Source organism: Caretta caretta, chromosome 8 (genome assembly GCF_965140235.1).
Source record: "Caretta caretta isolate rCarCar2 chromosome 8, rCarCar1.hap1, whole genome shotgun sequence".
NCBI lineage: Eukaryota > Metazoa > Chordata > Testudines > Cheloniidae > Caretta > Caretta caretta.
The window spans coordinates 16,116,212-16,129,783 of NC_134213.1; the positions used below are offsets into that span (position 1 = coordinate 16,116,212).

Genomic DNA, 13,572 nt, shown 5'->3' on the forward strand with positions numbered 1-13,572 from the left:
CGCCGGGCCCGCCTCCCGCCTGTAGGCGGCGCTGGCTCCGAGCGGCGCTGCTTAGAGCTCACCCGCGGCGGCCGCGCCCGGGCCCGGCTGCGAGGTGAGGGGTGGAGGCCGCCCGCCCGCCCGCGGGCCCAGGTGAGAGCCGGGGACAGGGAGTCCCGCGGAGTAGGCCCGACCGCTTTCCGCGCCTCGACTGGGGCCGGCGCTGAGAGCGGAGCGAGCGGGCCGAGGTGCGCAGAGGTGGGAGCCTGGGAGGCGCTGTGACGGCAGCGGGGGGGCGACGTGGGGCGGCCTGGAACAAGGGCGGGGGGGGGGGGAACAGCAGTGAGGGAAGGGGGTGGGTTGGGCCAAGGGTGGGAAGTGGTGTGGGGCTGGCTAAGGCAAGGGAGGAGGGACTGGTCGGGGGACGGTGGGGAGCGGTGCGGGGAGAGGGGATGGCCGGGGGGGAGCGGTGCGGGGAGAGGGGCTAGACGGTGGGGAGCGGTGTGGGGAGAGGGGCTGGCTGGGGAAAGGGTTGGAAAACTGTCTAAGAATCGCAAAAAGAAAAGGAGTACTTGTGGCACCTTAGAGACTAACCAATTTATTTGAGCATGAGCTTTCGTGAGCTACAGCTCACTTCATTGGATGGATACCGTGGAAACTGCAGCAGACTTTATATATACACAGAGAATATGAAACAATACCTCCTCCCACCCCACTGTCCTGCTGGTAATAGCTTATCTAAAGTGATCATCAGGTGGGCCCTTTCCAGCACAAATCCAGGTTTTCTCACCCTCCACCCCCCCACACAAATTCACTCTCCTGCTGGTGCTAGCCCATCCAAAGTGACAACTCTTTACATAATCAAGTCGGGCGATTTCCTGCACAAATCCAGGTTTTCTCACATCCCCCCACCCCCATACACACACAAACTCACTCTCCTGCTGGTAATAGCTCATCCAAACTGACCACTCTCCAAGTTTAAATCCAAGTTAAACCAGAACATCTGGGGGGGCGGGGGGAGGTAGGAAAAAACAAGAGGAAACAGGCTACCTTGCATAATGACTTAGCCACTCCCAGTCTCTATTTAAGCCTAAATTAATAGTATCCAATTTGCAAATGAATTCCAATTCAGCAGTTTCTCGCTGGAGTCTGGATTTGAAGTTTTTTTGTTTTAAGATAGCGACCTTCATGTCTGTGATTGCGTGACCAGAGAGATTGAAGTGTTCTCCGACTGGTTTATGAATGTTATAATTCTTGACATCTGATTTGTGTCCATTTATTCTTTTACGTAGAGACTGTCCAGTTTGACCAATGTAAGTGGCAGAGGGGCATTGCTGGCACATGATGGCATATATCACATTGGTGGATGTGCAGGTGAACGAGCCTCTGATAGTGTGGCTGATGTTATTAGGCCCTGTGATGGTGTCCCCTGAATAGATATGTGGACACAATTGGCAACGGGCTTTGTTGCAAGGATAAGTTCCTGGGTTAGTGGTTCTGTTGTGTGGTATGTGGTTGTTGGTGAGTATTTGCTTCAGGTTGCGGGGCTGTCTGTAGGCAAGGACTGGCCTGTCTCCCAAGACTTGTGAGAGTGTTGGGTCATCCTTTAGGATAGGTTGTAGATCCTTAATAATGCGTTGGAGGGGTTTTAGTTGGGGGCTGAAGGTGACCGCTAGTGGCGTTCTGTTATTTTCTTTGTTAGGCCTGTCCTGTAGTAGGTAACTTCTGGGAACTCTTCTGGCTCTATCAATCTGTTTCTTTACTTCTGCAGGTGGGTATTGTAGTTGTAAGAAAGCTTGACAGAGATCTTGTAGGTGTTTGTCTCTGTCTGAGGGGTTGGAGCAAATGCGGTTGTATCGCAGAGCTTGGCTGTAGACGATGGATCGTGTGGTGTGGTCAGGGTGAAAGCTGGAGGCATGCAGGTAGGAATAGCGGTCAGTAGGTTTCCGGTATAGGGTGGTGTTTATGTGACCATTGTTTATTAGCACTGTAGTGTTGTTGTCATCATGAATAGGTCGGAATATGAACAAGAGGCTGCTCGGCAGCTCTCCAACACGAGTTTCTACAAGCCATTACCCTATGATCCCACTGAGAGTTACCAAAAGCAACTACAGCATTTGCTCAAGAAACTTCCTGAAAAAGCACAAGATCAAATCCGCACAGACACACCCCTGGAACCCCGACCTGGGATATTCTATCTACTACCCAAGATCCATAAACCTGGAAATCCTGGGCGCCCCATCATCTCAGGCATTGGCACCCTGACAGCAGGATTGTCTGGCTATGTAGACTCCCTCCTCAGGCCCTACGCTGCCAGCACTCCCAGCTACCTTCGAGACACCACTGACTTCCTGAGGAAACTTCAATCCATCGGTGATCTTCCTGATAACACCATCCTGGCCACTATGGATGTAGAAGCCCTCTACACCAACATTCCACACAAAGATGGACTACAAGCCGTCAAGAACACTACCCCCGATAATGTCACGGCTAACCTGGTGGCTGAACTTTGTGACTTTGTCCTTACCCATAACTATTTCACATTTGGGGACAATGTATACCTTCAGATCAGCGGCACTGCTATGGGTACCCGCATGGCCCCACAGTATGCCAACATTTTTATGGCTGATTTAGAACAACGCTTCCTCAGCTCTCGTCCCTTAAAGCCCCTACTCTACTTGCGCTATATTGATGACATCTTCATCATCTGGACCCATGGAAAAGAAGCCCTTGAGGAATTCCACCATGATTTCAACAATTTCCATCCCACCACCAACCTCAGCCTGGTCCAATCCACACAAGAGATCCCCTTCCTGGACACTACAGTGCTAATAAACAGTGGTCACATAAACACCACCCTATACCGGAAACCTACTGACCGCTATTCCTACCTGCATGCCTCCAGCTTTCACCCTGACCACACCACACGATCCATCGTCTACAGCCAAGCTCTGCGATACAACCGCATTTGCTCCAACCCCTCAGACAGAGACAAACACCTACAAGATCTCTGTCAAGCTTTCTTACAACTACAATACCCACCTGCAGAAGTAAAGAAACAGATTGATAGAGCCAGAAGAGTTCCCAGAAGTTACCTACTACAGGACAGGCCTAACAAAGAAAATAACAGAACGCCACTAGCGGTCACCTTCAGCCCCCAACTAAAACCCCTCCAACGCATTATTAAGGATCTACAACCTATCCTAAAGGATGACCCAACACTCTCACAAGTCTTGGGAGACAGGCCAGTCCTTGCCTACAGACAGCCCCGCAACCTGAAGCAAATACTCACCAACAACCACATACCACACAACAGAACCACTAACCCAGGAACTTATCCTTGCAACAAAGCCCGTTGCCAATTGTGCCCACATATCTATTCAGGGGACACCATCACAGGGCCTAATAACATCAGCCACACTATCAGAGGCTCGTTCACCTGCACATCCACCAATGTGATATATGCCATCATGTGCCAGCAATGCCCCTCTGCCACGTACATTGGTCAAACTGGACAGTCTCTACGTAAAAGAATAAATGGACACAAATCAGATGTCAAGAATTATAACATTCATAAACCAGTCGGAGAACACTTCAATCTCTCTGGTCACGCAATCACAGACATGAAGGTCGCTATTTTAAAACAAAAAAACTTCAAATCTAGACTCCAGCGAGAAACTGCTGAATTGGAATTCATTTGCAAATTGGATACTATTAATTTAGGCTTAAATAGAGACTGGGAGTGGCTAAGTCATTATGCAAGGTAGCCTGTTTCCTCTTGTTTTTTCCTACCGCCCCCCCAGATGTTCTGGTTTAACTTGGATTTAAACTTGGAGAGTGGTCAGTTTGGATGAGCTATTACCAGCAGGAGAGTGAGTTTGTGTGTGTATGGGGGTGGGGGGGATGTGAGAAAACCTGGATTTGTGCAGGAAATCGCCCGACTTGATTATGTAAAGAGTTGTCACTTTGGATGGGCTAGCACCAGCAGGAGAGTGAATTTGTGTGGGGGGGGTGGAGGGTGAGAAAACCTGGATTTGTGCTGGAAAGGGCCCACCTGATGATCACTTTAGATAAGCTATTACCAGCAGGACAGTGGGGTGGGAGGAGGTATTGTTTCATATTCTCTGTGTATATATAAAGTCTGCTGCAGTTTCCATGGTATGCATCCAATGAAGTGAGCTGTAGCTCACGAAAGCTCATGCTCAAATAAATTGGTTAGTCTCTAAGGTGCCACAAATACTCCTTTTCTTTTTGCGAATACAGACTAACACGGCTGTTACTCTGAAACCTGTCTAAGAATCAAGGGCCTGACTCTTCTGTCCTGAAGTCCCCTTGGAGTTACCTGTTAGGGGTGTACTTCCCAGGCCGAAAATCTCCTTTCAAACTCTCTGTTCCCTCTTGTTATCTCACAATCCTTTAATCTGTGCATATGAGAGTCGTCTTTATCCTGGGTGATGCGTGTTCTGTGTCTGACACTGCTTTGGAGTTTGTGGGGATCTGTGGCGTTAACGCAACTTGTCTACGCTAGAGTTAACTGCTCCAGCAAGAGTGGCCACGCTGGTACTTGGAAATACTACTTGAGCTGGACAGTGCAATTTTGTGAGCAGCTGAGAGGTTGTTCAAGTTGAGCTGTATCCCCTGACCAGCCAGCCAACTTGAGTGAAGTGTCACTGCACTTGAGTTAAGGTCTTTGTGCATGGACAGGTGTTGTGTTGGGGGCAACCCTTGAGTTATAACAACTACAGCAAAAACAAGCTCTAAGTGTTGCAGGACCTTGAGGCCATATTTGGTCTACAACTAGGTGCTGCCGCTACGCCACTCTAGTGTAGACACTTCCTACAACGAAAGGGATTTTTTTGGTGGTGTAACTAATTCATCACTCAGAGGTTATAGATGGGTCAATAGAAGAATTCTTCTGTTAACATAGCCACAGTCTTCAGAACATGTAACTTCTCGCAGCACAGCACTGTAGCTCGGTTGTTCTAATTTTTATGTGTAAACCAGGCCTGAGATTATATCTACACTGCAACCAAGGTGTAATTTTCATCTTGTGTAGATGTACGTGCGCCATCTTTCATCTAGCTAAGTTGTTTAAAATAGCTGCAGAGACATGTCAGCGTGGGCTAGTCGTGCAAGTACATAGCCAGGGACCACAGTGGGTTTGGACAGCCCAGACCACTACATCCTTGCTGCCTTCTTAAGTAAATTAATTAGATTAAAGCTAGCCTGGGTACGTCTACACAAACTGTAAATCATGCCTCTGGTTGCAATGTAGGCATAGCATGAGACCAGAAAGACATACTCAGTCTTTTACATCTGACTTGCACTGATGATTGGAACGCCCATTGCAAATTAATAAGTAAACAGGTCGTGAAATCAAGAGCATTGTATCACAAAGTGTACTTTAATCATCGCTTTTGAGAGTTGTAGTTTTAAACTATGTATTATTTGTTTTGTTTGGAAACATGGTGAGACCATGCAGGTCCTTCTGAGAATTGTTGTTCTGTTGCATTAACCAAGTGAGAGTTAGCAGAGTTCTTTATATGCTAGGCACAGTGGTATGTTAAAGGAAAGGAGTGATTTCAGATTTACATAATTAAACTCTGAGTTTCCTAGTGTGTAAGGGTTTGAATTGGACTTGTATCTCGTTTGTTTGTTTTGTTTTTAAATGCACCTTTCTTGGTTATATTTACAAAAATAGAAGTATACAAGAATGGACTTCTTTCAAAAGTATTATTTAATCATTTGAATCTCATGGATAAGTTCAAATGGTTTGAAACAGATCTCTTCCGACCCATCACTATTTGCCAGTGAGCAGTTTTTCTGAGCTGTAATCAGATAAGCCCCCAATCCTGCAATTGGATCTACTAGCATGGAACCCCATTGACTTCAGTGGAACTGTACTCAGCCCATGGGTCTGCACTAATAGATATAGACAGCAGGATTAGGACTTACATGCATAATTGGGATGTGTACTATCGAAAGCTTTTAAAAAAAACAAACAAAAAAAACCTCTTAGTCATTGAGTGTGCATGCCAAGGCTCACTTGAGTGAAACTGTTGATAACAGCAGCTCATAATGGAAATGCTGAGAGGATTTTAATCCCTCTATTTTTTTGTTATAGGCAGCAGACAAATACTGAGCTTCATCACCATGCCTGTCTTGGCAGCAGAACCTACAGTCTTCTTGCTTCCCCACAGGAAAAGCTTGTGACTTCCAGTTCCCTCAGAAGAATGAGCAGTGTCTATGCCCTGGCCTTCCTTACGTGGCTGTGCTGGGTCACTAACAGTACCTGCAACTCTAGTTGCTACTGTTTTGCAATTGTAACGGAAAAGGTAATGAAATTGCAAAGATTTTTTTAAAAGAGCTCCTTTAAATTGTTTACTGAAACGGTATAGAAATGCACCAACTTGATGTCTGTTTGGGGGTCCGTGTGTTCTTGCTTGTCATTTTGAAATAATTTTAATCAAAAATATATTTTTAGATGTACCCGGTAGGTCATAGCCAGCCTACTGGAAGAGCGCTACACTGTTACTACTTCCTTCGCCCCCCCCTTCTGTCTTTGTCCCTTCTTTGGTCTGTGGTTTCTATCTCAAGCATTAACAAAGTGCCATCTTGATACTATTAACACTCCATTGCATATTTCATTCTATAGTGTTCTTCAGCCTCTGACTTTCTCAGGCGGGGTGGGCAAATCTTTTGGCCTGAGGGCCGCATCTGGGTATGGAAATTGTATGGCGGGCCAGGAATGCCCGGTGAAGGAGGGGGACTTTATGGGGTGTAGCATGGGAGGGCTCTATAAGGGATGTTACCGAGGGGGGGAAGGGAGGACTCATGGGGTGTAGCGTGGGGGGGGGGATAGCTCTACAGGGGTGGTACTGGGGACTCCTAGGAGCCCTGCTGGCAGTGACACCAAGGCAGCTGTACCAGGCACCACCACAGGTGGAGGCACCCTAGCTGGGATGGGTGCAGCCCCTGGGTGGTTTCAAGGCTCTCGAGGATGGGGCCATAGGAGACCATGGGGGATTGGGCATGCTGCCACGTGGGAGGGACGGGGGAAAAGGTGCTGCTGCGTAGGAGCGGGGTTCCAATCCTGGAAACAGTGCGGTGAGGTCGCACCTGCACAGTGTGGCTCTGTGTGCTGGAAGATGGTGCTCATCAAGAGAATTATGAGTTGGGGCTGGGGAGTGCCGGGTGGGCAGAGCGGGGCAAGCCCCTGACTCCACTCCCCGGCAGGAGCACTGGGTGTGCAGAACAGCACAAGCCCCCGACCCCGGTGGGAGCTTGAGGGCTGGATAAAAACGTCTGATGGGCCAGAAGTGGCCCACCAGCCGTAGTTTGCGCACTCCAGTTCTAAGGGTTGGTCTCTCATTATCAAAGTTTGGAAGAGAGCCATTTTTTTATAACTTTAAAACTGCCAACAAATGATAGAACATGTGCAGGATCTTTAACCTGAAGAAAGAGTAATTGTTTGGTAGTATTTTCATGTTTTATTGTTTCTTGTAAATTTGATTCCAATAACATTAAATATATACATTAACAGACTGTTTGACTTGTCTGTTTAGTCCTAACTCATTTTTTTGGGTGGTTTTCTTAATTTTGCAGAAAAGTTAAATGTCTTCAGAAGATAAGGAAGCTCAGGAGGATGAGCTGCTGGCTCTAGCTAGTATTTATGATGAAGATGAATTTAAGAGGGTAGACTCTCTCCAAGGAGGAGAAACAAGAATTTGTCTGGAGTTGCCCCAAAACTTCAAAATATTTGTGAGTGGTGAGTCCGGATGTTTTGCATTATCTTTAAATTAATTTTTATTAAAATATGTTCTAAAGGTGGTTACCCAAACATTTTTCATTTTCTCTTCTTAGAACTTTGAGGCCATGAACAATTTATCACACATTACAGCTGGGATGGGTATCACTCATCGTTGTAACTTCAGAATGTAATTCTTGCTTTAAGTATTTGCACATCACTCTTAAAGATCAAAACTAAAGAGGGTGGACTTTTAAATTTCAAATATAGTAGCTTCCTAGAATGGAATTTTTAATGGTTTGTTCAAATTACTTGCTAAGGAGACTTCATCTGTAGTATTTCAAAATACTTTTTTTTTTCTAAAATATTTTAATTTAAAGTTGGAATATTTTTGTGTGAATTGAGCATTATTAGACCAAGGGGGACCCATGGAGTAAACTAATCTAGATCTTTAAGTATTAATTTATCTATCTGGTGTGCTTTTGGATTGCACTGCATTGCATTTCTGTACTGCCTTTCATTTGAGACTGAGTTTTGAAATATTGGTTAAACGACACTGTCAATTTTAAAATGATACTTCTCTTTGGAAAAAAAAAATTGCCTACTGTTACAGGTAACACCGAGCATTACTATAACTGTTAGTTTCAAGAAAATAATTTTTTGTATTTGTTCGGGTGTTTTAATTTGTGTATTTGACACCATTGTGCATGTGTAGCTGCTTCCTTGGTTCCCATATGCAATCATTCAGTTTCCCTTGTTTGTATGGGCCAAACTCAGCAACACAAGTAACAAATAACAAACCCACACTTTTAAACATTTGGCAGAGGGACTTGAAATTACTTTTAACTCTGTTTTTAATTTGACTATTTTTCAAATTAATTGTGTCCTTTTAAGTTTCCCAATCTGTCAAATGCGTATTAACTCCATCAGAGGTGCCTCTGCTTCAGTTTACCTATTAACTGTTATTTGTCCAAGACTGTACAGTGAAACACTGACAGATCCACAATGCTGTGCTCTGTCCACTAGACACTCCTTTCTCTGGAAAGACCTCTGAAATATGAATTCGCTTTTTCTCTAAGGAAAACTGTCAGTGATAAATGATAAAATTAGAGAGGCTTGTTCCTTTTCTTGTTGTTAGAACAACAAAGTATATTTACTCTTATTCTTGAGGATTTGCCTTTCCAGACTATCTGGTTTGTAATTTATCTGACAGATCATGGTATTAGCAAAGTCAATATTCACTAATTCAGCCTCCAGCCACAACTGTTTATGAAATGTTGTAGCACTAAAAAGGCACATTGTTTACTTAAGTCTCAGTAAAGCAGTTAAACTAAACATTTATCAAATGAAAAGAGGTTTCTTGGGAACTTTATCATACAGTTAAACTTTATGAGACTGCAACACCTAGAATTATAGTTCTGTTGATCTCTCTCAATTTGCGTCAATCAACTGTCTTTCATTCAGGAAGTACCACAGAGTGTCTCCAGAACAGTGGATTTGAATACACAGTTTGCTTTCTGCCTCCACTTGTGTTGAATTTTGAACTCCCACCAGATTACCCATCAGTCTCTCCACCTGTGTTCACACTCAGCAGCAAGTGGCTCTCCCGGGCTCAGGTTTGTTTTAAAATCTTTTTGACACTTCTTGTCCCTTTCAGGAACATAAAAAAATTCTTTATAATTAATACTCTAATAGTTGTAAATGCAGCAGGTGAAGGAATAGTTGGATAGAACTTTGCTTTTAACATCCAGGTTCAGTTGGAGGAAACCATTAGCATCATGGAGTATAATACATACTTCTAATGAATTGTATAAGGAGTAGTTTTTATTGGTGCCCTTTGGCAACAGTCTTTTTCTCTTCATGCTGCAAGATTCTTAAGGATAAAGGATGGGATTTTCAAAAGCATCTTAATTACTTAGGTGCACAAGTCCCATAGAAAATCAATAGAATTTAGGCTGCTAAATCATTTAAGTGACTTAAGAGCCCAAGTCTCATTGACAGTCAATGAAACTTAGGCTCTTAAGTGCTGAAGTCAATTTTGAAAATGTGACTGTGTTCCTAAGTCACTTATGGCCAGAATTTTAAAGGTACTAAAGATTCAGAGGGATGCATAGTGGTATTTTTAGAAGTGCCTAGGTGATTAACACCCATTGAAATGAATGGGAATTAGGCACCTAACTTGCTTTAGGTGCTTTTATAATTCTTATTGATGCTTATCTGTGTTTATAGGCACCTATTTGGAAGTCTGGCCTTTAGCTGCTTTTGAAAATCCCAATCATAGCAATTCGATGTCCTGTTTCATCTCCGCTTATATCCTGTGCGTTATAGAGTAGGTACATGTGAATATATATACACCGTACTATGCAAATACAGCCTATATCTGAAATTTTTTTGTATTGTGTCATGAGACTTAGGTGCCTTCCACCATTTAAGGGCAGGTATTCATTCATGTATAAGCATTCTTCTTGAAATACTTTTTTTTTTCTATTTAAGAGGGTTTTTTTTTTACTATTTAACTATTTACTGTAAAATATTTTCTTGAACAAAAATATTTAGTGAAAGAACGCACAAGTGTATGTATTTTTAAAATCTCTGCAGGGAGTCATAGCTCTGTCAATAGCAGCTAAAGATCTTGAGATCCAAAGGCTGATAAAGGCAATGCTAGATTAAAGAGATGCTGTTAGGATTGATAGCCCCAGAATTTAACCTGCCTTTTCTGATGTTTGTAAACATGTGATGCTATTAACTCAGCATTTGTGAGCAATCCAAAAATAACAATCCAGGATGCAGGTGTGGATAGAGAGCAGTCTTCACTGAGGACACTTCAATTTCAAACTTGCAAGAAAGAGAGCAACTGGATTATAAACATAATGAAACTTAAAAGCATTTTGAATTTGCTTATTCAAAACCACATTATCAGAACTAACTGTGTATGAAATGTATACATTTTTTTAAAATTACACAAACCAAAAACCTGCATTAAGTAGTGAAATTATACAGGACAACAACCCATATCTTTTCATAGGTAGAAGAATGCATCCATTATGTTTGGGTACAGTGGGTATAACCTATCTGGATACTTCCAATTGAACTCTTTATTATTGCATTAATGTTACCGGGTATTTGCAACATAGCTGATATCCTTTGATTGTCTAACATGCAGCTATATCTATTAAATTCCTTACTGTGCAGTAGTGAGTTTATATGAAACAAGCATGTCATCTAGATTTTTTCACACAAATTAACTAAAATTTCAGTTGCATAGGCCTTTATTTGTTGTATGCTATTATTGTATTACAGTAGCATCTACAGGCCAGCTCCTTTGTGGTAGGCAGTGTACAAATAATTACACTGAATAGTGTGATCAAAACATGGTGCCTGATAATACAACTAATTGTGCACGTAGAGTTCATTGCTGAGCAGTGGCCAGTTTAGTAAGAGCAACACAAACCTTGGTATGTGGATGGGTGTCCCTTGTTTGTAAATTATACTTTGTTAATAAAGATAACATTTATTTTCCTTCTACAGTCTGCTGTATAAAATATCAGGGAGGAAGATAGAGAAGCAATTTCTTCCCATAGATTAGGCTTTTTCAGAGCAAACAACATCCAATTAACATGTCCAGCTTTTATTCTTTGGGAAATGTGAACTCACATGAGGTGATCACATTTGAGTTAACTTGACTTTTGCTGAAACAGCAGTAAACATTGTCTGAATTAACATGCAGTAATTGTAGCATGAGCTGTTGCAATGTATGAGCAGTGATTGGTTAGTATAATTCGGAAAAGAAGGTTATGAATGGGAACTTGCTAATCAGCTAAGAATTCAGACTGTTTTCAAACTGCACTGCTGCCAGTGAACTGACACTCGTAACAAATAAAGCTAGTTCCAAGATAAGCAGAATACTCATATTCTAACTACATTTAAATTACTAAGATAATTATATAAAACTGGGTACTAAAATTTCACTGTAAGTCAGGCAGAAGTAGAAGAGGGGGAAGTCTCTGGTACAAAGCAGATGTCGGTTCCAGTACGCAACATTAGAATGCGTTCAGTGTTTGATAATGAAAGCCCAAAAGGCAAATGCTGTATGAATTAGTGCAGGCATGTAATATCTATTGTATATACAGATTTTAATGTTTAAAATAACACAATTGAAGTACATCAGATGATAAAACATTTAAAGCATTCTACTTAAAACCAGAGGTGAGTAGTTAGCTGAATCTTGAATTGACTTCCAAATGTGCTACATTTAGTCCAGTCAGAATAATGAGGCTGATTTCTTTCATTAAACTCAGAACTTCAAAGCTGAGATTGTTAAATATGCATCATAGTTACTTTTTGATATTCACTAAAAATAACTTCCTCCTGTAACCCAAAATATCTAGATCAGTATATCGGTCTGGCAGTAATTAGAGTGTTCTTACCTATTCACTTGAAAGGAAATGAGTTCTGATTATGCTACAGGTGGCTTTTAATTTATAAGTTTAAAAGTGACTGCAAAGCTGATGGGAAATTAGGTGTCCATTTTTGCTGCCTTATGATTTTATGAAGAAGGCAAGATGATATTCAAAATTCTGAGGGGAAAATCCAGCCGGAGAGAGACCTGAAAACAAACTATTCAGGCTTTCTTTAAACATAAAAAGGCAGGGCCCCATACACGTATTAAAAGTATTTTAGCTAGGTCACCTTGAAGCAAATGTTGTTTAATCTATGCAGTAAAGCATATAGAACTGTTATCTAAGTTACTTATCACATCATATGATTTTTATTTCTAAATCTACATTTCTTTACCATTACTTGCAATACTTCCTAATATTTTGTAATGCAGCTGACTTAGTTCATTTTCTGTATAGGGTAAGGTGTAGACTGAAGATTTTTGCTTTGGAGGTTAGCAGGTGATCAGGTGAGGATGTAAAATTATGCTCTCTTGTTATTTCCCAATGAGTACAAACAACAAAGACCTGGTTAAACTAAATTAGTTCATGGCCTAAACTTGAAATCTGAAGCTGCCTTAAAAGGTACCACATGAGAGGGAAATTGTTCTAAGATGAGTCAGGAGTTGTTGGAAGATGGAGCTATTCTTTTTGGGTTCTAAGCTCAAACTTTTCTTTTCTAGCTTACTGCACTTTGCAAGCACTTAGACAACTTGTGGGAAGAGAACCGAGGCTGTGTGGTCTTGTTTGCCTGGATGCAATTTCTTAAGGAAGAAACTCTAGCTTACCTGAACATCACCTCCCCATATGAACTAAAAATGTGCCGTCAAGAAAATGGGCAGAGCAGGACATCTCTGTTTCCTGTGAACTCTGAGCTGGATTGTTGTGGCGCAGCAGGTGCTGCAACAGCACAAGAAGAAATCCTTGATGAAAGAGCTGTCCAGGATGTGGAGTCTCTGTCAAGTCTGATAAGGGAAATCTTGGACTTTGATCAGGCTCAGCAGAAAAAATGCTTTAACAGCAAGATGTTCTTTTGCAGCATCTGCTTTTCTGAGAAGCTGGGTAGTGAATGTATGTACTTCATGGAGTGCAGGCATATATACTGCAAATCCTGTTTAAAGGACTACTTTGAAATTCAGATCAGGGATGGCCAGGTCCACTGCCTCAGCTGTCCAGAACCAAAGTGTTCTTCTGTTGCTACTCCTGGCCAGGTAATAGCAGAAGTATGTAATCAGTGCATGCACACCTCTAGCTTACTAATAAAGCTGAATTGTATATAACGGATTTTTGCTCAAACCATAGTAATTAAAGCACAGAGTTTTTTCATGCTACCCAGAGACTACTTACATGCTTCTGAGTTAAAATTAGATCACCTGGCACCAGTTTTGCCCACTATTAATTTCAGATGTC

The 13,572-nt window shown here is 42.3% G+C and overlaps 1 protein-coding gene across 5 annotated transcripts in view; it reads left to right on the forward strand.

The window, feature by feature from the left end:
* RNF14 (ring finger protein 14) overlaps positions 1-13,572 on the forward strand; it is a 20,878-nt gene continuing 7,306 nt past the window's right edge. For 2 of the 5 annotated variants that reach the window (XM_075131316.1, XM_075131314.1), the window contains exons 1-5: positions 1-132; positions 6,104-6,314; positions 7,585-7,747; positions 9,191-9,342; positions 12,846-13,373. In XM_075131316.1, the coding sequence (XP_074987417.1) occupies positions 7,594-7,747; positions 9,191-9,342; positions 12,846-13,373 (834 nt within the window). In that variant the 5' untranslated portion in view covers positions 1-132; positions 6,104-6,314; positions 7,585-7,593. Of the gene's footprint in view, positions 238-6,103; positions 6,315-7,584; positions 7,748-9,190; positions 9,343-12,610; positions 12,633-12,845; positions 13,374-13,572 lie in introns of those variants that run through there. The other 3 variants (XM_075131315.1, XM_048861602.2, XM_048861605.2) reach the window with 3 other exon arrangements.